Source organism: Melanostigma gelatinosum (genome assembly GCF_949748355.1).
Source record: "Melanostigma gelatinosum genome assembly, chromosome: 13".
NCBI classification, from domain to species: Eukaryota; Metazoa; Chordata; class Actinopteri; order Perciformes; family Zoarcidae; genus Melanostigma; species Melanostigma gelatinosum.
In genome coordinates this window covers 9,986,254-10,014,030 of record NC_136646.1, presented here as the reverse complement: position 1 = coordinate 10,014,030, position 27,777 = coordinate 9,986,254, and the positions used below count along the sequence as shown (strand labels likewise).

General features: G+C 46.3%; 2 protein-coding genes across 8 annotated transcripts in view; one reads left to right on the top strand and one right to left on the bottom strand.

Annotated features, from left to right (window-relative positions):
* Window positions 1-26: 26 nt before the first annotated feature.
* cd9r (CD9 molecule related) lies at window positions 27-7,206 on the bottom strand. Of its 3 annotated transcripts, XR_013772512.1 has the most exons (10): window positions 7,095-7,206; window positions 6,732-6,840; window positions 6,027-6,132; window positions 5,805-5,902; window positions 4,596-4,670; window positions 4,380-4,484; window positions 3,415-3,510; window positions 3,129-3,212; window positions 428-2,399; window positions 27-395 (listed from the first exon to the last, which is right to left on the bottom strand). XR_013772512.1 is itself a non-coding variant. In XM_079281827.1 (9 exons), the coding sequence occupies exons 2-9, from the start codon at window positions 6,795-6,797 to the stop codon at window positions 2,145-2,147; spliced, it is 885 nt and encodes a 294-aa protein (XP_079137953.1). In that variant the 5' UTR covers window positions 6,798-6,840; window positions 7,095-7,206; the 3' UTR covers window positions 27-2,144. The 3 variants fall into 3 exon arrangements, 2 of the variants coding, with proteins under 2 accessions (XP_079137953.1, XP_079137954.1); XM_079281827.1 differs by having other exon boundaries at window positions 27-2,399; XM_079281828.1 differs by having other exon boundaries at window positions 27-1,565.
* Window positions 7,207-10,298: 3,092 nt separating this feature from the next.
* Window positions 10,299-27,777, top strand: part of LOC306786827 (RNA binding protein fox-1 homolog 2-like) — a 44,251-nt gene continuing 26,772 nt past the window's right edge. For 3 of the 5 annotated variants that reach the window (XR_013772510.1, XM_079281711.1, XM_079281710.1), the window contains exons 1-2: window positions 10,299-11,273; window positions 19,423-19,473. Coding sequence is in view for 4 of the 5 variants with exons in the window: in XM_079281711.1 (XP_079137837.1) it covers window positions 11,025-11,273; window positions 19,423-19,473 (300 nt within the window). In the remaining variant the exon portion in view is untranslated. Of the gene's footprint in view, window positions 11,274-19,422; window positions 19,474-22,919; window positions 23,286-27,777 lie in introns of those variants that run through there. The other 2 variants (XM_079281712.1, XM_079281713.1) reach the window with 2 other exon arrangements.

Sequence of the window (27,777 nt, the reverse complement as noted above, 5' to 3'; positions counted from 1 at the left end):
GGGAATAACAGAAACATAAGTCTTACTGAAGAAGAGAGGAAAAGCCCTCGATAGAATATTTATTCAGAAACGTGTGAATGTAAAAACGATACAGTGCAATGCAAATAGTACTACAGTGGTACGGGAAAGAAAACGAGCGATACACAAACAATTCAGCGGTCTTCTGTCTAAACAGGACCCTTCATGTACTTCCATTTGGTCCGAAAGGCTTTTGGCAGGAATGAAAAGTTGAACTAATGTCTCTGAACAGTAAGACGTGTCCCAGCGTTTACAGGAAGGCAGCACAGATTTAAAGCACTCTGCATGTTTATACAGTCAGTTTAACAGCCTCCAACAGTACCTGATGACTGAGGGAAGCCTGCAGAATATTGTCACACACAAGAAGACTTTGTTTTCTGACCTGTGGCCCTCTGGGTGCAACAACAACTGGAAGAAATTATGCAAAATGCAAAACAAATGCAAAAAAAATGAATGCAAAACTAAAGCAATGTATAAATGACTCGTGTGACATCACACCTCTACAGCATGAAAATGAATTAACAGTTACAAGAAAGTTAGGATAAAGTGAAACTTCCATTTCAACACTTATATATTTTTTTTTTATGGATTTTAAAGATAATGTTCCCTTTTTGCATTTTAAACACACAATATGAAATCAAACAGTGATATTTGCCAGTGGCTCAGTCAGTGTTTAACTATTTCATATTTGGCAACAGACAAAAGCACAAAAACCTCAGCAGCAGCGTTGTTAACGCTGCTCATTAACATAATGCCAGTTGCACTGAATGTGTTGTAACTCTGTTATGATGATCATTCTGTACACACATCTGTTGCACTTCTGTCCATCCTGGGAGAGGGATTCCTCCTCTGTTGCTCTCCCACAGGTCTCCCTCTTTTCTCCCCGCTAAAGAGGTTTTTTTTTGGGGTTTTTTTTGGAGTTTTTCCTGTTCCAATGTGAGGGTTCCGGGACAGAGGATGTCGTATGTGTACAGATTTTAAAGCCCTCTGAGGCTAATTTGTAATTTGTGATTTTGGGCAATACAAAAATAAATTGAATTGAAATAAAATGTGTAACAGACGTGGAAGTGTCCTGTTCTTTTTATTATCAAAGGGACGTGTCTGATTACTTATCGTACGCTCACAGTGATGGAGAGGCCTGTCAGGCTAGAGCGTACTTGCTGTCAAGCTGTGACAGTTTCTAGCTGGATGAATAATGGCTCATTCTACGCAACATCCATTTCACCAAGAGTTACTGCATGATTATTAATGAATTGGCAACAGCTCTGTAGAAAGCAGGGGGTTCCGCTTACAACGGGTCACATAAGCACAGTGTGACTGAATTCAGTTTTAAAACTAGTATGATCAGTAGTTCACATACAGAGACAAATCTGAAAACGCATTTGCTGGTTGAGCCTGAATTCCAGCGTTGGCCGTCGTCGGTGAGGCAGAGGAGGGGCAAAAACCCAATCCTCTTGTTAGTACACAGTCGAATAGTACGCGGTGATCTCCTGCTCTTCTCTCTTGGTCTGTTTCAGGAGGATAATGCTGCAGACCAGGGCGATAACCTGTGATGCAGACACAGAAGGAGGAGGGGAAGTAAAGAGCAGTGATGGGGGGGGGGGGGGGGGGAAAGAGCTGTGCGGTGACCAACCTGCTTCCCGCTAGTTATCACCTCCCGGATTAAACCAGCCACCGAATGCGTGAGCGTGAGAGCGGCACCAGCCCATGCTTGCAATTTGCATGCAGCTACTTGTGTGAGGAATTTAAAAAAGGCAAAATGTCCAATGATGAAGCAGCAGAGGCTTAAAGGAAGAATCCAACCCTGGATATGTATTCTTTAACTGTGTATATATACAGATTAAACAATATAATAATAAAAAACCTTCACTGATGGGACAACAGAAACTATTTTTTTTTAATACAGCTTTTTTATGCCGTGATGCAAATTCAACAGTTCCAAAAGATGGAGTGTTGTCATAATTGTGCCTTAGGTCCTTTTAAAAGGGTGGAGTTTTCCTTTTAAAGCGAGCTGGAGACTCCCTGCAGAGACCATGCAGAGAGGAGCTGAACATGTTCAGCAGTGAAGAGAATGGATAAAAACATGGGCGACAGTGGGAGTAAAAACCAAGAAGCGCACACTAGGACTAAGCCATAGGGATGTTAGCCGCAGAGAGAGGGGTGAAGACGACTGGGTCCTGGTAGGGGTAGGAGGTGGAGACGACGAGGTCAGGGTTAGCGTAGGAGGTGGATACGACGGGGTAAGAGGTGGAGACGAGTCCGTGCTGAGGGATAGGGTTAGCCAGGACAGAGGTGGACTGAGTCAGGATGATGTACTGAGCAGGTGAGTTGGACAGACGTAGCGTTCTATTGAGGATTATGCTGCAAATCAGAGCTATGAACTTTGGGCATCAAGGATGGGGAGAATGAAAAGAGTGAAAGCAAGACGGGGAGGACGATTGGTTAAGAGAGACGAGGGGGATTTAGAGCGATTAGAAACACGTCATGTACTTTATGAACAACAAGAGCAGAAGACAAAATGAAGCTTGTGTAAAGGCAAGACACTAAATGGAAAAGATAAAATATATCGGTCTCACTTTTCCTCCTTATCCCCCACAGCAGTCAGGTTTTGACTGTAATTTGATGCTAATTAAACACTGGATGGTTTTTATATTATGGACTGTGTTGTCTTCAATACAGTATAAATAAGGCTCATTGTTAGTGGTTTTCAGGCATGACAATATTCAAAGCACTTTACAGTGAACAGGAAGTTGTGGTGAGGCGGCTCAGAATATGGTTTCAATTATAACACTACGAGTCTAAAGCCGCGCTAACAAGCTATGTGAGACTGTAGCAGGCGGCCACCGCCGGTTCTGTGAAGTGAAGCCAATCTGATATCATCTCCAGGTAATGTTTTTGGAGGATAACACTCAGCTTTTGTACCTGTAGGCCGCCATACCTGCTTTATCTATGAGCCAATCGAAGCAAAACACATTCAGTAGCACCTACAGTACAACTCTGCTAAAATGTTTTTTTAAAGGTTTCATTCACCAGCCTATTTCAGCCAAACCGTTGAGTTCATCTACTGCGTCTAAATGTGTAAATGTGCAGCACGCAACACATTTGCTCACCAAAAGAACTCCAGTTCCAACGAAGATGCCCATCACCAGTTCAGCTTTACTGTCAAAGACACTTATGATGACGCCAGGACAACTCTGTATCAACCAGACAGGAGAAACTGTTAGCGTCCCGGAGTCGACAGAATACAGCCGCTCAGTTTCCAGTGGTGGCAACAAGAAAGGGGGTTTATTTATCCTCAGCCATCCTACACAGATAATGCAAAGGTGAACTCAAAACCATACACATCTTAACACATCCATCGTGTTAATCAGATCAGCTTTCTTGGCACCAACTTACATCCATCTTGATTTGCTCCCAGATACCGTCCGGTTTGGGGCAGGTGTGTTTAGCCAACTCTACCAGCGGTATCCCGGTCACTCCACAGCAGTGAAGCTACACAGGAGGGAGATGAAAGCAGGTTAAGAACACTCAAAATTAACAATCATTTTTGATGTCTCACTTCACATTATAAAAATGTTTTTTTTAATCTCTTATTATATTTTTAGCAGGTCATTTTTTCTTTTATGATAAACTTTTCCCTTCGGTGTTCGTGTCACTAGTCACACGGCCCCCAGCCTCTAACTAGCGTGATAAACGACCGCCACCAGATTTAGCCAGTTAGCGCCTGTTAGCTAAAACAACAACAATGTCAAAGTTACTCTACAAGTTATCTAGCCGCTGCTGTGCCACGTTAGCTGGTTAATTCGTTTTATTTGTGAAGATGAGAGACAGAGAGAGACAGAGAGAGAGACGCCGAGTCTTTCTCTGTGGTCGCTCAAGCCAACAGGAGCTAGCTAACACGGCTAACACGGCTAACTCTTCGACTCGATGCTAAGTAATAATCGAAGCTCTCAACCCAGTCTAGATAATAAACCAGCTGAGTGAAATAAAACTTGACATGAAATAAGTTTTGGGGAGACTGACTTTTAAAAAAAGAGCATTTTGTAATAAAAATGTAACCAATAAATGTGGTTGTTTGGCTATGATAATGAACAACAAAATAGTATTTCATAATAATGAGCTGAATTTGAAAAGTTTCCTTAATTATGTCAGACATTGTTGGTTAATTTATATATTTGACACAATTTATTCAAATGATCAATTTCCTAATGTCACTTTTAGTTGTTTGATAACTAAACACCCTCGGGTGCCACGTCAATAAAAGGTGTAAAAGAAGAGTTCAGTACACAAGTTGCAAAAGCATCAAGTTCAAAACGCATTAAGGCAAAACAGTTTGGAGTTAAACCGTGTTTTGTGCTTACCATACTCTGGACGAATGTGAGAGTGGCACCAATGACCGGGTCTCCTCCGCTAGTCACATACAGAGTATACATGCTAGTGTAAAACTCCACAATGTTCAGTCCAACCTTAATAATATAAATGAAAACATATTATCATGACAGTAAATATGGAGTATTTATGATTACATCTTTGACTATTCTTTGTGCTCCTCCCCTTATTTTCCATTTCATTCTTACCGCATCTTTATTGGAATAACCAATCACCCCGACAGCAACCTCAGCCACCGTTAGGATGGTCAGAAGGACGGAGAACTGAAAGGAGGAGGGGAGGTAAAGAAACCGGATTCGAAAATCTCATGTTCATAAAGTGATAAGAAACAAATAACCAAACAACATAACACATCGTTTTCTCCCACTATTATGCATGTGCATCACGACAAGGGTATGCAACTGTATGCATGTTTTTTGTGCAAATGTCTTTGCTGGATTACAGTTCCATGTTGCAAATCAGAGTTTTCAACCGTGTCAGCCTGTTTCCTCCCACAGCACATAAAACCCTCTCCGCCTCCCGCCTTAGCGCTGTGTCACGCTTCAGCAATGCCTTTTGAGTTTCCCGAATGAACCGCTGAGACGGGACTATGAGATAAAACCGGAAATGAGAGAGAAAACACGACGGCAGTAATCAAAGATATTGGAACATATCTGTGTACATTGCAACGCACTTTAACCCGACTGTTTACCGTTTCATTATTATTCTATTTTATGTCGTGTTGCACACCAGACTCGGTCTTTGTGCATGAAATGTGTCGGTTCCAGAAAGGAGGATTGAGGAGTGCCGAATCAAGACCAAGGTCAAAAGTGCCGAAACAGATATATGAGTAACAAAAGGATCTTCTGTTTACATTCCCCGGTCCTCCCTCGCGTCGATTTAGTTTGCCGCCGCTGTGCTGTGGGGGTTTCTCAAGAAAATGTGTGTCTGCCGTTTTCAGGAAGTGAAGTTTTACTGATACTGAAGTACGAGAATGAGGTCATTTTAGGCAGAAATAGAAAACATGAACAACCTCTGGTAATACAGTTGTTGTTAGAAAGCATACGAGATTCTATCATGGCTGCTATATCCATGTTACAATTGCCCCCAACCACTGTTACCACAATTACATGAATTGCACTTCAGATGAATTCATCTAATATTATAGTCTTGTCCTCATTCATTAAAACATATCAATAGTATAGTTAATTACTGGACATATATATCGTTCTTCTGTCTAAAGATGACGAGTGTGTTTCAAGTTGTCTTATTTTGTCCTTCATTTTTGAAGGCGTTCCGCACTAGTAACAGTGTGCACATTGTGTTCGGCAGGATGTTGTGATCACACAACAGGAGAAAAAAACAAACTTGGCCGTTGCCCCACATTACAAGGAAGTTAGCGTGCGAAGACGTCTCACCACTTGCAGAGCACATCTTTTCTCATTGCAGGCGCCGTAGTCTCCGAACACCACCACGATCAGCATCACTGAGCCGAGAGCTATCAGGACAGTCACAGCTGATGAAAACACAAAGAGAGGAACACAGACATGTGATCGAATGCGTGTCAGAGGCAAAATATCCTCGTGCGGTTATTTTGGAGAAATTATACAAATTTGCGTCACAAAAAAAAAAGTACTGACCCGTCACAAATACGCTCGAGTTGAGGGCCTCTATTTCAAAGATGCCTCTGGTGCCATTGCTGAACCTCAGCCACAGGCCGATACCCAAAAAGGCAAACCCCACCAACTGCCGAAACACAGAAATAACCAATTAAAACCCCAGTCTCAACGTGCAGTAAAATATACTGGTTACGAGTTTTTTTTCACATCTTTAAACCTGTAATGTTCGGTACATGGTTGAGTCAGACGTGGTGTTTAGTCACATCATGTTGAATAACAGGTGGCACGAAGGTAAACAGACAAACAAAAGGCTTTGAAACGACTGAGTGCAGAACTGTGGGACAGTCAAACGACAATAATACACTGGAACGCAACGCCACAGTTTTACAAAAAAAAAGTACATAAAAGCATGAAAGTGTGTGTGTGTGTGTGTGTGTGTGTGTGGGGGGGGGGGGGGTTATATCATTAAGCATAGACAGGTGTAAATGAAAGTAGCTGGGAACCTGAGCTGGTGTTCAACAGAAACAAAACTTAATGGGAGCCAAGCAGCAGCCTGCTGAACGAGACAAACAACTTTTCATTTTGCCAACAAAACAAAAACACCTGCAAACTATTCGGCTTTCCATCCCATGAGATATTACAACAAATCAATAAAATACAGAGGCCAAGCCAATACATATTTTTTGTTTTCCTTCAAAGCGCAGTCTTATGATTTGACAGACTTACCGCAAAGATGAGGTTGAATATGAAGAGGATATATTTGCAGACGAGGCCACATCCATCCAGTGCCATGATGAGGAGCAGCGGGTTGTTTTGCTGCGTGTACTTGTGTCGTCTGTAAAGGCGTAGTAAACGGATTAGGCGGCCTCATCACTTCATATCCCTGAGTCCGCTATACGTATGTTAAATATACACGCGTGTACGCACATGGCACAACCTCTTTAGGGTTACATTTGCCATGCAGACGTCGTATTAAGCAACTGTTAACACGTGTAAACGTGGTAAAGGCGCTCTTTCTCTCTAAATGTGTGTTCAACTTAAATGGAAGCCACAATGCACATGACGTTAACAGCTAAATTAAATAAATACCTTGATGTGTTGCAGGGTGTTTGCGGTTCCGCTCCTCCAGCAGCCAGTGTGAAGAAAAAACAGCCACACGTTTCTCACTGCTGCGAGAGTCATGTACAGTCACGCCCCGCCCCTTTGGCTCGGCTCGATCAATTCATTGGCTGCGAGGCGTGACTGACGCCGGGTGACACCGAATCAGCAGGCGGTGGCGTCCAGAGGAGGCGGGCCCAGGTGAACATGAGAGTAGAATGAAACTTCAGGAAAACGAAAGCTACGGGATGTTAAAGGCAGTTCATTTTGTGAGAAAAATAAATGTCAGTTAACGGACCGACTATGTGAATGTCGGTCCATGTTTGATTTTCAAACTGATTTGATGATACAACGAAAGAATTCTTGGACAAACGTTCAGTCAAACTGAACAGGCCATTGCAATTGTTTATCACACAGAAATGAAATATATTTGGAAAGACTAGTGGACGTTTTTGGACTCTTGTAAATGTGAAACTTAACAAGAAATGCTCTGCGTCATCTCTCCCTCCCCCTCTCTTTACCTCACACACACACGTACACACACACATAGACACACACACATTATAATGTAGGTACACTATTCAACCGGATGTATAAAAAAGTTGTATCTCAGGGACAAGTAGGCTACCTTCATGCAAATTCTCTCCTCCTGGCTTTGTTGGTTCACATTTTCTCCTTGTCAATTCAATTCATTTTTTTCGAGCCCATGTTGTGGTTTTTCCTTTGTCGATGATCGGTGGCTTGGACTTTGATTTAACCTCAATCTAAAAGCTGGCTGAACACTTATTTGCTGTCTGACTCGTGGTGAGATACCACAGGATTCTCACTACAGGAACTCAGTGACGAACACCCACAGAACACAAGAGAGATTGAAGTTTCTTCAGTTCACGCTGATTTATTTGTACTACACAGAATACAAGCAAATCGAGTTGTCCGGACTAAACTGGACAGAACAAAGAAATGCAACTTACTTTATACTTTTTTTCACAGGTCAACCTACCATGAAAACAGCTTGCTTCAGACTCGTTCATGAAAGCTGGGCGCACCACTAGAGTCTGCAAGCAGCCAGCAGAGGGCGCTGTTACACACAACCCACTTGTCTCCATGGGGAACTAATGATACGTTGTAAATGATATTTAAACAAGGAAATAACATGAAAATTATAAGGATTAGCAATAACTTAAATAATATAGTAATACTAGCAACCAATGGCCAGTGATGGCAAGTGGAATCATTAACTCTGTTACATTCACACCTCAATAATGTGGTGTGAATGTGTTGGTGGTTCCTAGAAGACTTGTTCACACATAAACAGGTTTGTTCAACCACAAACAGTGATCTGCTCGAATGTGTAATCAAGACGTATGGGAAGTGAAATGACAAACCTCGAAAACACTCTAAATCTGAAATCAGCAAAACAGTGCTGCAACTCTTTAGATGAATCTGCTGATTATTCCCTCAAATAAACGTGTCGCATTATATTACAATATGCTGAACACAATCTCCCAGAGCCCAAGGTAGCATCTTTAAGTTCCTTCTTTTAACCATCTAAACCCCAAAATCACAAGTTCACAATCAGATGTGTGGCTTAGCATGCTCTTACCTTAACATTTATGAAATAAAAGAAAGAAACATGTTCTTCCCTGCTGCACAGTCTGAACAAAGAAACACTGATTAATTGTGCAAAACGAGACCGAAAGGACATACTATGCTACCATGCACACTGTTAAAGTGTGCATTGTGAAGACTATAGGAATTGTAGAAAGAGATGCACCAAGACACAGGTGTTCCTGTAGACACAGAGGTGTATTTCTCACCACCGAAATCTTTTTTCATGACCCGTGAGGTGTGTGGCTGTGTAAAAGAGAGTAATGGCTTCTGCCTCCATCAGTGAAACAGGCGGCCGTGTGGAGTGACGTGACCCCACTGCCGTCCATCATTGCGGGTTCAGTGGGTGGCAGAGGGACAGGTAGCGGGAGAGAGACAGAGGTTGATAGAGTGAGTGATTCAGAGGGAGAGGAAGAAGCACACACACACACACACACACACACACATTCAATACACTCAGCTGCTCATACGCACACACAAACACACACATTTTCACACAGGAGGCCGGCCTAAAGTGACAGCAATCATCTTTTCGGAGGCAGGCAGGTGAAGTGAGGATTCAGTGCAGGTTTTATCACATAAGTGTGTGTGTGTGTGTGTGTGTGTGTGTGTGTGTGTGTGTGTGTGTGTGTGTGTGTGTCTGTGTGTGACAGCAACGACACAGCATTTCTCTTCATGATGTATCCCCCCCCTCTCTGTTATTGCATTTTTCCACTATCAACCTTTCTACACAACAGCAGATGTATTTGATTAGTGTTGCTTCTGTATGAATTATATGACAACAATTTCACTAGAGACTAGTGCCTCCCCCCTTCCTTTCAGACGCTGTGTCATATAAGACCCACCAGGGGGCGCAAAAACATTAAAAAACATGACTGTACTGTATTTCAGTCCCTCAAAATAATCAAACCAGAGACTGCAGGATGCGGCTTTTTGCTTTTTTTATTCATTTATTACATTGTATTTCATTTCAGTCTTGAAAACTTTTGGTTATTTATTCATATAAAAATAAATAACCAAAAGTTGACTTGCCCATGCTCCAAAAACACACATACAAACTACAAATTTGATTGAATTTATAAACTGAATAGGTTTAGAGATGTCTGAAGAATGTAATCATTTACACTCTCATGCAAATACATTATATCATTTACATATCTGACAAGCCACACCGGAGATGAATACAGTGTTATGAGTCTGCATGTATAACTCATCTGCTTATTTGTACAACCTACATTATTTATGAGTACTGTGGTAAAATGTAGCCTTATTTAATATAACCTACTTCATAGAAGACGTTTTTCCATCTTGCATTTTTTTCCCATGTATTTCATTCATTTATTGTTTTGAAAAAAAATTGTAGAAATTGTTTTGGCATTACTGTGAGCAGCAAAATAGTAAGATTTTCATTCTAATTCGGTTACATATTGAAGTACGTGAGGATGAAGGAGGAGGGGGAGCTCTGGTGGTGGCGGTGGGAATTAAGGGAAAACAAAAAAAAGAAGGAGAAGAAGAAGGAGAAGGAGACGGCGGAAAGGCAGACCTCAGACCAGCCCACCTCACCCTCCCCTCCCTCCGATCCCGGTGTCCGTAGACAAATCTGACCGCGGATCAGCGCTCCCTCCACGCTGCGAGTCACACCAACCGGGACTCACACCAGAGGAAATCGTGTTCGTCGGCAGCCAAGTCCGCACGCCAAGACGCATCCATAGCAGACCACGGCGAGGGTACGGACGGTGTGATAAGACGGGACCGGAATCAAGGGGGAGGCTGGTAGGAACGACAGAGCGGGCTTTAAGGCAAACGCACATTCTAGAGAGAGAGTAGAGAGGACAGCCTGTCCGACGGAGAAGTATTCCGCCAAGCTCATTTCCAACGTTTCCTATTACTGGCAGCGAGAGTGAGCCACATTTATAAGGAGAGCTAGCGGAATGTAATGCTAGCACGCTAGCCGATGTTAGCGAGCTAATTAGCTCGCCAGGCATCCAAGAGACGGACGTTTGATCTTTAGTGAAACGGGTCAACCGCTCGGCCTCGTTTTTTTACTTTCTTTGGGGGAAAGGGGAAAAGCGCTGCAACTTAACGGGCTTTGTCCAGAACCCTGGAATAATGTTCTGCCTGGAATAGCCAACGCCAAGTTAGGCAATAAACAGTACCAGCTGCCGTTATTGACGTGAACCAGTTCTGTACTGTCCGTCTACGCTTTCTGGGGAAAAAGACGAATCCATTGTGAAATATCGAGCTGTGGACGAGTCACACGAAGAAGGCAAAGCTACAAACAAGACTTTTTGACTGGTGACTGTCTGCCGTCCGATGTTAATGTCGACCGACGTCGCCTCCATAATGCTGCCCGTTACTCGGGGAATAATGGAAAGAGACATTGATACGGCAGCCGGACCCCTCGCCAACGCGGCCGGGGGTCCAGCAGCTGTCCGCGGGATGAAGCGAGGAGACCCGGAGCCCGACGCTCAGACAGCCGCTGTGCTCGTCGACTTAGCCGAGGCGGAGTGCAAAAGACCGAGGATAGACGGGACCGGGGCTGTTGTTGGTGACATTGGACAGGTAAGAATGTACAGTACATCTGTAGCGTTAAGTTTACATCACTGCTTCGTGTGAGTGTAGCAAAGTATCATCTTCTTCTTCGTCTTCTTCAGTAAAAGCTTTTGTTCTCAAGCACCAGCAGGGAATGATGAGTATGTTTTGACAGGCCCCCTTTTTCCCCTCATCTACAGCGTAATCATGTATCATTGCAGCAAATAGAAAATCATTTTCCTGACACCAAATGAGTGATTTATGAATTACATTTAAAAATAAAAATAAAAACCTACTAAAAGGTGGCTTGCTGAAATACTGTAGCTGTGCTCCTGGAGCTGCTCGGTGAGGGAGCATGACCAAGCCAGACAAAGGTAATATGATACAGGCTCCATTGCTGTGACAGGCAGCAGCACACAGATGAGAGCCATTCATCATGCCTGCATGGTGTACGCAAAGTAAACCAGTGCTTCCTCACACTATTCCCTTTTCTTTTTATTCACGTGGATGAAATCACTCAGACTTATGATGATGATTTACAGTGAGTCATGGCATCAAATCCTGATACACACCGTATGTGCCATTTATGGCTCCGTGCCCCCCCCCCCCCCCCCCCCCCTGATTGTCGCTAGGTGTTAAGAGAGAGAGGCAGACAGGGATTGGGGGAGGGGTCACCACAGTGAAAGACAAAGAACAGCCTTTTGGTGGGTGGCTGAAGGAGCAAGGGGGCTCGAGGGGGGCCCTCCTTAACCCGGGTCTCCCCTGCTTTCATGACTCGGCTGCCATCAGCAGCCATTCCTGCCTCTGCCGGACCGATCTGTGCATATTACAGTAAACCAGGGAACTGCCGAGGCACTGGGGGTGGGGGGCACCTCTCTCTCGCTTGCTCTCCCTGGATCTATTACTATTTATCCGTCTCCCTCTCATAAATGCATGCACTGCACTGTCATTCTTACACCTACGCACACATGCGTTGAAGTGTCTATTATCCATCAGCATACAGGATGTTTTTTTTTTATGTATCTGGCGTTTTGGTCCAGGGAAACGGCACTAACAGTAGTTGAAGGGCACGCGGATGCAGGTAATTCAATCCAGAGGAGCTGGAAAAATACTTCAACTGAGCGGCTGACCTGCTGCAGTGACAAAAAGGTCCGCCGCGATGCGTGGCGAGCTTCACAAGAGGATGGATGCTGATGATGGGAGGGGAGGGGAGGGGAGGGGTTGGAGGTTACAGCCCGCCGGTGAAGATGATGTGACAATGAGCAGCGTGGCATTGGGGAGGATTCTCTCTGCCCATCGGTTGTATTGATCGCCGGGCAGCCGGGAGTCAGGATGGAAAGAGGACGGAGTAGAGGAGCAGAGATGTGAAGGGGGGGGGGGAAGTGATCGCTGGATGCACATAGGATGAGAGAAAGGCGGTGGAGGATAAAGAGTGGGGTTTTGACAATATTTGGGTGTATTACAGGAGAGAAATTTCCCTCTGACAGATGTGTCCTAGACGGGTAGCTGTATGGGAGTAAGAAAGGATGGAAGCCAGGAGAGAGCGGACAGAAAGGAAGGGTCTCGTGATAAAGGGTGAGAGGAAAGTGATGGATGGTAGGAATGACACCGTCACTTTGGGTGGGGGGGAGAGAAGCAGGTGGATAGGCCCTGAGTGATGAATTGTTTTTAAAAACACTTAATGCAAAGGGTAAATGAAAAAGATAGGGTAAATGACATTGAGGGCTAATGCAGTCACGGTCGTGGCGCGGCCGTCTCCGGGTCTCTGATCCTCTCTGATTTCTCCCCCATCTTTCCCTTTCTCCATCCAGCTCCCATCACTCAAATCTATCCATCCCTTCTATTCCCCAGCTCCACCTCTTGTCTTCCTCCTCGTATACGCCTTGTCTCGTCCCTCCTCGTCTGTTTTTATTTTTGTCCCTCTTAACGTAGTCTGATGCTTCCCCTTGAGGCAGTGCTGCGCACCACTCTGATACAGTGCGAGTACAGTTCATAACTCTCTCGGCCCGTCTCTCCCCCTCTCTCTCTCTCTCTCTCTGTTTCGGAGAGCCGATTTGTCCTATCGTTGGCAGTAAAGAGGCTTTGTGTCGCGCTAACGAGATCAAAGCTCATTTAGGAGAGGGCATTAACCAGACCGATCGCTTTAACAGCCCAGAGCAGAAGGGGGGGGCAGGCAAGGGGGAGGGGTTGATAAGCACGGCCAGATCACTGAGATAGGTTATTACCAGACCGGCAGTGAGTTTTGGTTTCAGGACGCTCACCACAAGCCGATTTCATCACATTGCGAGCTGCTTGTTTTCTGTAGAAGGCGTGCGTCGTCCTGTCGGCCCAGGAGCCCGATGACGAAGTTAGTCTGTCGTATTGGTCTGCTCTCGAAAAGAGGCTGAGATGTGTGTTTACTTTTGTCTGTGGTGCTGGAAGTAAATTGCACCATAAATTTACAAGAGTGTACAAAATCTCATTCTCTGGGAAATGTTTTTTACAATGAATTGAATAGAAATAAGTCGGTGATATTTCTGTTTTTCTTTTCTTTTTCTCTTTTTTTTATACATTTGATTGGTTTCTAAAATCCTGCATTTGATAAACATTTCAAACCGTGGCAGGGTACATCTTTATACATGTGAAAAATTATAAATAACAGTAAAGAAATAGTATATTGTAAATCTCTTTGATTTCACTAGAGGGGCAAACTGTACGACATCAGACATCAGTTTGGTCTTCTTGGTGGGAATTTGTCATTATTTCTGACATGTTACAGACTTTGCAAAACAGTGAAAACAATCATCGCTGGGTTCTCCCTAATCAGCCACTGTAAAACGGCAAGATAAAATGTCGTTGCTGCGTTCACTCCTAATTCCAGATAAGCCCGGCGGTTGCGTCCAAATACTCTCCAACAACAGTAACCTGCGTGTACCCAGAGAGCCTCTGTGTAACTGTTGCCTACAAGTCCAAGAGGCCCTTCAGAAGTCAGCCGCCTGAAGAAATCACAGAGAAGAAGAAGCATGCGCGGACGGTATTACAGAAGCGGAGGCCGCGCTGATGTGGGTTAATATTTGTTACGGGGGGGGGGGGTCCTCATGTTAAGCTCTGCGCTGCTGTTTAATGAGTGATGTTGAACTTTGAGCCGCGGCACAGCGCCGGAGTCACCCTTGACTTTTGAACCGTTAACGATAAGCTAGAAATTCTCCACGTAAAGTCGCTCGACTCCTATTTTCACTCCCTCTCTTCCTGTGTACGCGTGTGTTCAGTTGCTTTCACGGTGCGTTATTGTGCAACACGCCGCGTTGCCAAAGCACACAGGAATAATCAGACTGAAGACAAAGGAGGAAAAGTCACCGTTCATAAACAAAAAAGGAGAAAATAGAGTCTCTCTCTCTCTGTCTCTCTATCTCTGTGTGTGTGTCTCCCCCCCCCCTCTTGTAAAGCACACTGCTTTCAGCTCCTTAACATGACACTCGCATGTGAACTCTCCCTTTATGGTCATCATGTCGCCACTCCCCCCTCCTCCCCACGGCTGGCCCCAAACTGTCACATGTGCTTCCATCTCCACCCACACGCGTATTGAAATGTCAATTTAGTGTTTCCCTTTACATGGGGGCGGGGGGGGGGTGGCTGCCACCGGGTCACGGATGATGACAATTGAGTTGTGAGCCCTACCTGGATCCATTGAGGTTGTTTGTGAGGATTTGTCCCCATTTTTAATAAGGTCAGCCAATCCGTCAGCCATGTCTAATACCAACTCCAAATCTGTGTACCGAGTACTTCATTAAGAGGATCGCTGGATGCTGCGACGCGTCTTTACCAAATAAGCGTACTGCCGGCGATTTGTTGGAGCGTGAAATGAAAACCCTAGTTTCACTGTAACATAACGCACGCCCCGTCGTGCACAGACGGGCTTTTTCCAAGACTAACCGAAATAATTAGATCTGACAACAATGAAGCAGCCTGCGCCGCATAGTGGTGCAAGTTGCCAAACGTCTCACCTCTTTAGAAGACGTTAAAAAACTCAATGATGAAGTGAAACGAGTAAAAACACACTTCCAGGTTTTTAGCTGATGATTAATAACTGGCATTGACATCACTCGGATATTCTGACTCACGGTAAAAGATGTTTTAATCACAAAGGATGTGTGATTAAAAGTGCCAACAAGCGAAGTGAAGTCTGCAATTCACAATTGCAATGTTGCTGTTGTTTTTGTCTGTCGTTATGTTGTTGTAGTGAAAATGTCTTTATATAAAGATGAAACATTCGATTGTGGAAAAACTAGCAACACTGTCTGCAGCCAGCCGATGCCCTACAGCCACATGCTGCGTTAGTGTCCGACCGTATCAGAGGTGTCTTCTTTTAGAAAGAACATCAACTGTAACTTTAAAGGGAAAATGTGGAGCTGAAGCTTTTCCAATTTGGGGAAAATAAGTTTCTGTCTTAAGAGAGAAGCCTTCAGTCTGAGTGGAAACACTGCAATTCGTCTTGGCCTCCTTCCCTTCCCCCTCGGTCGTCTTTGTCTTTATGTCCCCACGTCTCGCCAATCTCCATCGAATTCTTCACTTCCCCACCTCATCGTTTGGCTTCGATAGCTTTTCGGAGCGTATCACATTGACAAATGACTCTCTTGCCCGTCCTGCACCCTTTGGCCTGTTCTCTTCATTCCCTGCTACTTCACTTTCTGCCTTCTATTGGTGGCTCCGTTCGGTCCTCTCGAACAGTGTTCATCTACCTCGGTTGTGATTTGTTGACCAAACATGCAAAGAATCTCCCGTTACACTTAATGAATGATTGGCTTTCCTTCTCTCAGATCCGCGGTTAAATGTAATTTGAGGCGATTCTGGCGCTGAGATCTCCATCACACCGTGTGTTTCCACAGTGCTCTGCAGTAACGTGTGTCGTAGTTTTATGATTTTGGTCTTTTGGGTTATGATTTGTTGGTGGCGGCAGGTGGGATTTTTTCCGTACATCTGGTGGTATGATTGAGGCCGTACTAAAAGCCAAACCTCGGCACAGTCTGCCTCCACTGGACGCCTGCAGAAGCCCCCCTTTAATGACCCCTCTCCCGTCCTCCCTCCCCTCTCTCCCTCTCCATCTGTTGACCTCATGTCGTTTTTGCCTTCCTTCACCACCACTGCTCCTTTTTTTTCTTCCCCTGCTCCTGCCCGCTTGCTACAGCAACTCCCCAACTTCGTTCCTTCTCCTAAAATAGCATGTTGGGAGAGAGTGAAAATAAACAAGAGACGCCCTTTAGTTTTGCCCTCCGCGGAGTCAAGAGAGAGAGGGGGGGGTGGGGTGGCGAGAGTGTATGTTTATGTGTGTGTGACTGGTTTCTGTGCTTTTTGCTGAACCCTGCCAGTCCCGTCTGAAGCCATCGCAGTCAGCCAGCCGGCGCCTTCAAAGGCTCCTCCTCGCTCGCAAACTATACGGAATTGACTTAATGGAAACTTGCAGAAGTGCAGCCGGAAAGCCCCGCTTTCAGCCCGGACAGGCTTTAGTGCAGCATGCAGTAATCATTTTTCATTTAAAAAAATAAAATGTATGGCAGGCATAAACGAGGGCCTCTTTTGTATGCTTTTCAGCACACGCGGCAGGCATGTAATATACTTACAAAGCAGAGCTGTGTGTGTGTGTGTCACCGCGAGCAAACAAGAGTCTCTGGAAAAAAAACTAGGTATCACGTTCAGATCCCCCCCCCCCCCCTAAAAAAATATAAATCACATGGCATTCCTCACTTATGACTCATTGTCTCCATTTCACCAATGTTTGACTGCTTTATATTTCTCTCCCCTGTTCTTGGCTTTGGCTGTCTTATTCCCCACATTCCTCCACCTCCTGTGTGCGGCTGTCTCTGCCCTTATTTTTGTTCTGTTCTCTCTTTGCTCCTCTCTCCTATATCCCCCCCCTTCTCTTGCAGACAGATTGATTCCAGATGTTGCTAAAGTCTACACTCCTCTCCCTCCTCCTGCTCTTCTACCTAAACTCCTCCTCCTCCTCCTCCTCCTCCTCTTTCTTCTCTCCAGCCTGTCCACTGCAGAACCAACTCTATAATTTGATGGTTGGGTTTCATTTTGTTTTTTTTTCTGTTCCTCCCGGTTTACGTAGCTCGTGGCCCTTCACCCTCGCTTTGACTGCAAAATGCCATAAAACTACTGAGTCTCAACGTTTTAATCCCGCTCTACAATTGTAGTATTTTGCAGCAATAGAGCTGAAATATCACATTGTTTTCAGCTGCTTCGGTGGCCCTTCAGTACACCGTTGAGCGCCACTCTTTGGTGCACCGAAACCAGCATGTCCGTTCAGTCCTATTTGAAAGGCAGTGTTGGTAACTCCCAACATGCATCTTTTTTTTTTAAAATAATTTAGAATAGGAAGAGTTTTCCCGTTCCTGTTGACATTGCCCAAGGCTTTGTGGACTTGAGCAACGCTGCCCCGAACAGCTTGCCTCTACCCGCCTTTCCAACTGTGCCGTAGTGGAGCACCGGCAGCTTCATGCACACAGACGGTATATTGCTGAGTGTAAGCCCGTCCATTCCCCTGTAATTGCGGCCCACCAAGGAGTGTGTGTGTCCCCCCCCCCCCCCCCCCCCCCTGTTGAGGAGGCACGAGGGGGAAATTGGTTCCAGATGAAATGGGAAGCGGAGAGTGAGAGTGGAGACAAAGAAAGGGCTGTTTCAGACGGTGGGGGGGGGAGAAGAAGGTGGACGGACCTCGAGTCTGGACGCAAACACACATAAGAGTTTACCGATTTCTTTCTCATTCTTACCTATTGTTTACATCGAGACCATTTATCTAACCTCACGCTCTCATTCCCCCCGGGCCTCCCTCCACCCCGCTCCGTCTAGACACTCCCTCATTCATCCATGCACCATCGACCACATCTGTTTTTGGACTTGCACAACAGAATTACAAGTCCTAGTCTCTGAAAGAGTTCTACTGCGTGAGCCAGCTCTTCGGGATCGGCCTCGACAGCCGTGTGTTTGGACGAGCGCTGCCCTCCTTCTCAGACTCTTGGCTGGATGAATGCTATCTGGAAGTGATTTCCTTCAGGAGGCTGCTCGAGGTCGGGGCCAGGAGGTTAACCCGACACTCAAAGAGCCAAATCTGCCCTGATTGCCGCGCCGTTACGCGGCCCCACACTCGAGTGCATGCAGGCCGAGGTGGGTGGGTGGTGGGGGGGGGGCACGTGGGTTTGAAACTCTTTGCCTGCTCCTCGGTGCTGCAGATTAAATGTAATGAAAACATCAGCCGCTTCTACGGGACTGCCACCCCATCCCCCACCACATACACATGTCTTTCACCCCCCTCAGACCTTCTCTCGTACTCCTCCCCCCTTCTCGCCTCGTGAGACTCATCCCTCGAGGAGAGCAGAGGCATGAGTCTCGCTCGGCGGTCATGTTTTCTCTGCGAGGCCTTCCAGCAGGCTGTATGTGCCGGTGTCATCTATCTCTCGCTCGCTCTCTCTCTGCTGTCAAAATATCATCGTTTGGTTAACTTTACCCCATTGTTCCAGTCCTCCTCCTGCTCCCCCTCTTTGTCTTTTCTTCTGCCTCCTCCTTCTCCTCCTCCTCAACTAATTCTGCCGCAAACAATGGCTGATCTCGCTGGGGCAAAAAAAATGACACGGAGGGGGAAAATAATAGTTGAGAGAGAAAAAGAGATGGAGAGAGACAGAAATAATCTAATTAAAAGTAATTACAGAGCAATTAACCACAACACTGGTTTCTGGGGCAGGGTCGAAGAGGGATGCGTGTGGGGGGGGGGCACGATAGTGGATTTCGATTGGTTAGTATGGCTGGCTGTGAACGCTGTGCCATAGCGGTTCACCAGTCATGCCGCTGATGTAACTTGGTTCACTCTTCCGTCTTTCCTTCAGGGAAGTGTCATCTTACTGCTGACTGAGCAGTTTAGTTTGTCTCAATCGTGGGCACTGGAAAAACAAAGACCCCGTATCCACGTTGGCGTGTTGTTTGGCTCACTGTCACTAGAATATTCTATCAGCGTCTGTCCGGTGCTTCTCTCCAACCCTGGCGGTCAGTCGGGCGTTTAGATTGCAGAGACAAGTTGTGACAATTATACCTCTTCATTCGTCCTCCACTTACTGATGTTGTGACTCAGAGTACATGTCACTGGTTTTTGGACGTGCACTGCATCCACTCACACCGCTCTCTTTCCTCCTGTTGTTTCTTGCAGAACAATGAGCCTTTAAACCCCGGTTTCCATGGATACGCACCTCACAGTCAGGTAAGCGATTAGTGACGGCTCGCAAAACCGACAGTGAATTAAAACATACATAATGCAATACAGAAGCCTGCATTCACTTGAGATAGTTTCAGCCAGCCCCCCCCCCCCTTTGAACTACCAACAATTGTTTTTTTGTTTTTTTATCAACGGATGTAAGAGAAGATATCCAGAGTTGTGTCAGAAAATTGGGACAAAAATGAGACAGTTAAAGGTCAGTTGCACTGTTCTAAACCAACATTCACACGTGTAGTCGATGTGTTCAATGCCAGTGTTTTTCTGCACAGTTGCAGACAAAGACCAGGCAACGCTTTTATTAGTATTGCACTATTTGAAGGATTAGTGTCCAGCAGTGGCTGCGTAGGATTGTTTCTGACTTGTGGGAGCCAAACACTTCCGATTACACGCGTTGTAAAGTCCAAATGTATTTTGTTAATATTTGTTTTTAACGTTGCCGACGGCATTTGCCAACAGACATTTGCATCTTCATTTGAATATCTCAATAGATGCTCTGAATATGAAAACACAAATGACATTTGACACAGTAAACTCTTTTAGAGAACCAACTCTTCATTCTTCCTAACCGGGGGATTCTTTTTCAGCCGATGGTAGCGTATAAACGATGCCTGTTAGAAGAATTGATGAAAGGAAACTCTGGTAGCAATTCAGCTCCTCTTATCAAAGGCTTGACCCTCAGAAAGAGAAATTAGGCTATCGCCTTCTTTAAGAACTAAGCTCTGCACACTGTGTTTGCTGCACGTCCTCTCTTTCACTGTCTCTCTCTCTCTCATCCTGAGTATCTCTCCGTGCATATTGCTCTCGGTAATGAGTGTGCAGCGTAGCGGCAGGGTGGCTGTCTATTTTGTCTTATCTACCTCCACGCAGCAGAGCGCGCTGAGCGGCTCAAACCAGCTCGGTGCTCGCGTGCGTCGGAGCCCATCTGAGCGGGTTTGCGAGGAAAAGGCCTCCGTATCTGAGAGCGTGCGTGCTCCTTTGTGTGTGTGTGTGTGTGTGTGTGTGTGTGTGTGTTTGTGAGAGTGTGTGCGTGTTTGTGTTCGTGCGTGTCTAGTTGGCGTTCGGGATGTGCAGCTCTCTGGCAGTGCCACAGGAGGGGAGTGTTGGTCTGCGGGCCTCCCCCCCCCCCCCCAAAAACAAAATCACAACATGGGAGATTTTCACAGGTGTCCCCCCCCTCCTGTCTCTCTCTCTCGGCTCTCCAAACCTCGGTATCTCCTTTCTTGGGAATACAGCTCTCTGAATGTGCGAGAGGGTGAACTCGAAGAGGATGAGACGACACTGTAAGAATTTGGCTTAAAGTTGAATCTATGCAGATTTAAACGTCCCCCTTTTCCTGTTTCTTTGGGTGTTGATCTTACAACAACAAAAATAAGGATTGTGAGAGACATGACGGACGTAAAAATATAAAACAGATGAGCGGAGGAGGCAGAGCAGAGGAGAAACAGAACTGGAAGGGAGTTATTTAACACTGCTTGACACAGAACAACACTACAGTAGTCCAGGAGCACAGTTGGAGCCGGTCTTGGCCCTGCCTGCTTGTACGACCATCACCTGGCCAGAGAACACTTGTGATCCTTAACTCCACTTGTTAGATCCTCTGTTAAATTCAAAAGCCGCTGCATTTGTTGAATAAATGATTTAAGAGTTGTCCCCGCTAATGTATGCTGCCCTTCAGCGCATTAGGAGACTCCTGCACACCGGCTGCCGGTTATCATGCAAATTGGGGGCTAGCCCGGCCTAGCCTAGCCGCCGGATTGGCCTGTTCGTTGCTGCAGTACATTTGTCTCGGTAGTGCTCCCGTCTAGTGTTGTGTATGCATGTTTGAACTGCCTGTCGGTCTGCCTGTGTCAATATGAGTGTGTTAAGTGGTGACAGGCTCCTGTGGGTCCCTGCTGCTGCACACTGACCTGTGTGCGTGTGTGTGTACGCACATAAACGCACGTAAACGCACATAAAAACAGGTCATAGAGGCTTCACACCTGAGCATTGTTATTTTTAGAAACAGCAAAACTGTATTTAAATGTAATTACCTCATAAACTTCACATGGCTCCTGAAATTGTTCTGGATTATTCCTCTCGAAAAGTTAAGGCTCAGCTATTGATTATCTGTAGATGCTGTGTTTCAAAGAGCAGGCCTTTGTTTGAATTAGCTGATGAGTGTGTGTGTGTTAGATTTAGCCCCTCGTGTGTGTGTGTGTGTGTGTGTGTGTGTGTGTGTGTGTGTGTGTGTGTGTGTGTGTGTGTGTGTGTGTGTGTGTGTGTGTGTGTGTGTGTGTGTGTGTGTGTGTGTGTGTGTGTGTGTGTGTGTGAGAGAGAGTGCCAGCCAAAGTGCAGCAGCATGAATATGATCACAGCACATCTTTGTGTACACAATGTGCATGTGTTTGTGTGTGTGTGCGACCGTGTGTTTATCTCTGCGTGCTTAATCCTCAGATCATCCCCTATTCATCCTCTCATCCTCCTCACTTACAACCCTAATCCCGTCATCCCTGGCGCTCTTTTTTTTTTTTTTCTTCACTCAGCCCTTTATCCATTTATCCCGTTATCTCTCGCTCGCATCCACCGCCCCTCCGTCCCCTCGCCTCCCACTCCAGCCCAGCTCCCTTCTTTTTTTGCCCCATGTTTTCCCTCCACCAATCACTTATCTTGCCCTCCCTGCATCCCTCCATCCCTCTGGACCCAGTTCTAGCCAGCCTCAGCAGATGTCTGAAAGCTTGGCATATTCCCATATGAAAATGCAGTGCAAGGAACTGCACTCTCATCTCTGCAAAAAATTAAGCGCCTCCTAACAGTACAGTGATGGGAAGTGGGGGAAACTGAGCCCGAGCCAGAAGAAGAAAAAAAAGGCGCAATGCAGTGAAATCCAGATTCCTGTGCAGGTTGAGGTTTAGATACTAGAGTCTGGCGCTGCCACAGTTCTGTGAGACTTCCATCTGTGTGGCGAAGGCAGCTGCAGCAGAACTAGGAGCCATCCCACGCAGCTAGCTACCTAGCTGTCTACCGACCGGCCTTCCCACCGCTGCTTTTTTTGGAGCTGACAGGCTGCCACGCAATAAATAAATCATCCAAAAAAAAAAAAAAAGGAGCTGCAATGCAGTGGGGGTCGCATTCGTGTTCTGTACTCTCAGGCAGCCAGTGCGTGGATAGAAGACAGCATCTCCTTCCTTCCTGTTCCTGTTCTCTCTCCGGGGGCTCTAGGAGAACAGCAACAGCAGCTTTCTGACTCCATCCAGAAGCAAGGGTTAGGTGGCTCACCGTGGCTGCATGGAAAGGATGGATGCTTTGATGGATAGGAGGGACTGAAGGGCCGGGAAGGAGGGGAAGTTCTCAAAGAGAGGGCGGGAACAAGAGGGAGCGAAGGAGGGGAGCAGCATCGGGACGTGTAACGGGAGCGTGTGAATGACAGACGCAGAGCTAAGAGAATAGAGAGAGAGACGGGAGAGAAGAGGCTGTCAGGAGGAGAGAGAGAGAGAGAGAAAGGCCCGAGGGGGATCAAAGCAGCAGGGCCGAGGGGGGGAAGAGACGCAGGAAAGAGAGGCAGAGCGAGGCTCGCGTGCCGGAGACGTGGAAGAGAGGAGGAAAGAGGGAGTGAACGAGGGAGAATTTGAATGTGCGAGACAGACGTGGACTGAAGCCACCGTCGGCTCATGGTCTTAGAGCACAGTGAGGGGAGAGGAGGCACAGGAGGAGACGTACAGACACTCGGGGAAGGGGAGAGGAGAAGGAGCGAGAGCTGGTCAGCAGTTGTTCCTCGAGAGCAGACGATGATGGGGCTGTACTACCAAGCAATGCTGCCGGTAAGTTGGCTTCTGAAGCAGAGCTCCTTTCTTTCAGCAACTTTGTGCACACGTTGAGAACGGCAAGATCAGAGCCTTAATCGGTGCTGGTTCTGATGTGGTCTGTATTTGGTTTGCGATCTCTTGGCCCAGGTGAGGCCTTTTGACATACAGTTGGCAGGACATCAGAGTAACAGGAGGGCTTGGCCCTGCAGCGCCTTTCTTTTTTTAACTCTTTGTGCTCAAGTATTTCTCATTATTTTTGAAAGATAACATGCTAACGGGCTCGTTACCACTCTGTAGCAACATTTTGACAATGCGTCACCGGAGTGGACACAACACACAGAGAGTCGCATGCTGCTGAGCGACAACATTTGACCATATTTAAAAATAGTTCCTCGACACTGCCGCGTATAATGTTTACAGTCGACGTGCGCTCTGCTGCTCTTAGCATACGGTGGGCGTGTCTGTGCTACTTTAGCCGAGAGACAGCCCGAGGAAGAGAGCTGTTCTCTGGCTCTGTTCTAGCATGTCCTGCTCTCCGGTCTTGGGTTCCTTTGGGGCCCTTAAGTGTGTGTGTGTGTGTGTGTGTGGGGGGGGGGGGCGAGGTAGCAGCCGCGTTGACATGCATGTGCAAGTTGGTGCGTTGCATGCTCCCGCTACGCTGCACCGCACGCAGTGTCATGTCGTATCGCTCATGTGCGCTGCTGCGTGTGGAGGCCGAGGCTTTGTCGAGCGGTTCAACGGTGTCATCCAAGCTGTCCATGCGGTTTAAACTTCATCTGCCTCTGGATTGAGGGAGACGGGTGTCAAGGCACAGTTGTTTCTGCGCAAACACACACACGCACATACCAGTTGTTGCTGGGAGTACTTCACTTCCCCCCCTCTCTCTTATGGCACAACAGACACGCACACAGTTCCTTTAACTGAATGCACACAGCAGCATCCCTGTCTTACATGTTGACACTCAATAATCGCAGCCGCTCTCGTGTTTCCAGTTCAGATTCAAAAGATGGACAGTGGTGTAACTTTGTCGAGTAGTTTTCTCCATTTGTTCATCATGGTGAAGTAGAGATTGTAGGTCCCCCCCCCCCTTTGCAGGCTAGAGCTGCTGTACTCTGAACACATTATTCCTCTTCAAAGGGCATGACGGCAAATGGAGGATGGCGGTAGTAACTGTAAGGAGGGCGAGTGCGTTCGTTCCATGTGGGAATGCTCTTTAAAGGTGACACACGGCCAGTCACACTCTTCATGGTTCTATTTTGGGTGACGCATCTCTGTTCTGTAGGTTACTGTGTGCATAAGAGGGACGGGTAGATCCTCAGTGTGACTCGTGTCCAGGACGGCTCACCTTAGCCTGGGCTGGTTGATATATTCAATTCATTTGATAAATAAAAATTTTGGTTGTTACAAGAAGTGCACAGCGTTTATTTCGGAGTAACATAGCTGATGGTTCAAATGTGCTTGATAACGGTTGAGGTGTTCTGCACAGCCCTGTGTGGAACACCCCCCCCGCCCCCTCTCACTGGGTCAGCGGTGGGCCCGGCTCCATAACGAGCCTGCTGACTCGCCGATTCTCAGAACTCATCTGTTCAGTTGGCTAGTCGGCGTCATCACTGCAGCAGGAATGACACACGAGCATCAAGTCGGCCTGTTTTCAGTTGAAGCTCCTGTTGAGGTTTTTGAATGAAGCTTCCGACAGTCTGTCGTCATATTTGATGACGTCCTCGCCCTGAAGAAGTACATTTTGTGTTATTGTGTTTGTATAAATGTGATTTATGGGGCTGGTAGATTGTCGAGTGAATACAGTTTGTGAGCGCGCAAGCAGGAGAGCTTTTGATGACTGCAGTGTAAATGAAAAGCTAAACGTCAGCGAATATGGATTGCAGCAAAACATTTCGTGAGATTGAAAACGTGTTATGAAGTTTAGAGATTTCTTTTCGATACATTTAGACTTTTGGACTTTCTAAAGTTCTTGGAAATGTTTGCATCGCGTAATTCAGAAACAATCCTTACGCAGCCGGCACTATTCCTACAGATAGAATAACACCGGCTTTAAACACAATGAATAGACATGCAGAAAAATATAACCATTCGACACAGCCCTACAGTTCATCAAAAACACGTCATCTTTACTGGATGTTGGAAAACGTGTGCGTATTCCGTGCACTGGCCTTTTACCAAATATGTTGCATCATCCACAAAAAATCCCACCTGTTTTAGCGCTGAGCCCATGAGGAGAGGGTGTCAAGCCATCGCGTGCTTCTCGAGGCAGCGAGTGGCATCTTGAGCGTTTAGGCTGCTTAACTCCCCCCCCCCCACATGTGTGTGTGTGTGTGTGTCACGGCTGCTCTCATAACAAACTGACGGCTACCTGTGTGTTTTGCTGCAAGTCAGCCCCCAGCTACTTTATTCGTGATAATTACCCTGTGGGATTATGGTATTGGTGTGTGTGTGTGGCAGCTGTCCCATTAGAAAGTGACAGATAATACTGACTTCCACGTCTCACAGGAACACAGTTGCCCTGTTACAGATGAAGAGTCCTCAGTATTGGTGGCTTAATGCACTGTGTGACACGACTCCACCTCGGGGTTAACTGTCCGCCAGCCCCATTCAGCCATGATGGTATTGTCCAACGCTAATGCCGCTCTAACTGCACACTGCCCAAGGCTGGGAGCAGCGGGGCCGAGGTGTGAAAACGCTCCGCATGTTACCTCTCTCACACACACACACACACACACACACACTCGGTCGGGCACATTGCGAGCGGTGCAGCGGAGCCCTCGATGTATGCAGTACCTCTGCACACGCTGCAGCCTGTCTCGCACTGCAGCACCTCAAGTCAGCGCCGTTGTGTTGTTTTTTTAAAATTTGAACTTCTTATGCAGAAGTGGTGCCGGCGGTGTACACGTTTCCCCCGCCTTGCAGCGTCCGCTGAGGTCTTCTTTCATCATTTAGTGGAAACATTGTAGACGCTTGTTTTAGCTGAGGGTCGTCTGCGTCCACTCAGCATTATTTAACTGCAGTACGAGTTCAGCCGTATTCTGTTTTTAGTCCATTATAATTATATTTCGGTTGGTTATTGCTGTTTATTTTGTACATTTTATGTACTTGGATGCACTTTTAAGCTTGCTTTGGTTTTTATTGAAATTAACCTTTTTTATTATTTATTCATTCAGTCTGCTTCGGTTGTCGTCATCTATAACAATAATACAATACAATACTTATAATTATTTTCATTGATTAATCTGCTGATTGTGTTTTTCAATCAATGACTGGTTTTGCCCCCTGTAATATAATAGTAATATATAAACGCCGGTTATAATTTCTAACAGCCCGAGTCAACGTCTTCAAATATCTTGTTCTGTCACACAAACAACGATATTCACTTTACTATCATTCATGGCAAAGAAAAACTGGATTATTTTTGGTTTGAAAATAGTTGCAGGCAGGTTTTATCTCAGTCGTTTCATCGATCATTGCAGCTTCAATAACCTTCAACAAAGCTTTAATAATCTTAACAAAGCTTTAATAATCTTTTTGCACAATGATGCAGTCCTGGGACACAAAAGCAGCCGTCTGGTAAAGGCAGAAAATGACGACCGCCTCTCGAGCGGTCCTGCTGCCACTGAAAGCACAACCTGTTATCTGTTCATTTCCAATGATTCGATCTCTGCATATGTTTTGGTCTGTAGTGGTGTGCCAGAGTTGTGCTTAGGAACTTCTTTATTTTTAGATCCTCTTGCTTTGCCCGAGGTGAGTCAGAGTGTGAGAGAAAGGGCCGTCAGTGTGATTATGATAATGACGCTGATGATGATGAACTCAACTGTCAAAAACAAGCGAGCTGTTTGTCACAGATCCCAGCGCAGCCACAGAGCTGCTGACACTGACAGACAGCGTCGCGTTTGCCTGTCGTTTAACATTCCCGTTGTTACATTAAACATAAAGTTTTCCGTCATGCCAAATAACCACCAGTGTGTCCTCTGGTGCTGAGCCTTCTGGAGTATTGGTGTGTTTCCCAGGAACAGCTTTTCTGTAATCCGATTGGCCCACAGTCAGGAAGGAGGGACGGGAGCTTCTGCAACAGAGGCCACCGTATAAGGAGATGGGCTGCGGCTTACGCTTTGACCGACGCCTCCGGTGCAGTAGAAGCTTTAAGTGACTTCAGGGGCGGGTATCGATGGGTTTAAAAGGGAAAAAAATGAATTCTCCCTCTGGCTTTCATCAAGCGTGGCAGGCGAGCATGAAGGGGGAGGAGGAGGAGGAGGAGGAGGGGGAGGGGGAGAGAGACGCAGGCATACTTAGTTCTCCGACCACAGCAGAAGAAAAGAGACGGGTTGCAGAGGGAGACGAAGCCGTAAAAAGAGTATTTCTGTCTCCAGCGCCGCGTCTTTACAGGCGCTACAGAGCTCCAACACACAGACTGTTTGCATGATTGAGTTTCAGTAGCATCGCCACTCGGCCGCTCATCCAGCGTCTCTGCGCAAGCTTGAAAAGGTTTGCAGCGAACCCC

Coding starts and splice junctions, on each gene's coding strand:
- cd9r (XM_079281827.1), bottom strand. CDS start 6,797: ATGGCACTGGATGGATGTGGCCTCGTCTGCAAATATATCCTCTTCATA. Junction 4,485..4,595: donor GTTATTCCAATAAAGATGCG/GTAAGAATGAAA, acceptor TATATTATTAAG/GTTGGACTGAACATTGTGGA. Junction 2,400..3,128: donor TTGGAACTGGAGTTCTTTTG/GTGAGCAAATGT, acceptor TGATGCCCAAAG/TTCATAGCTCTGATTTGCAG.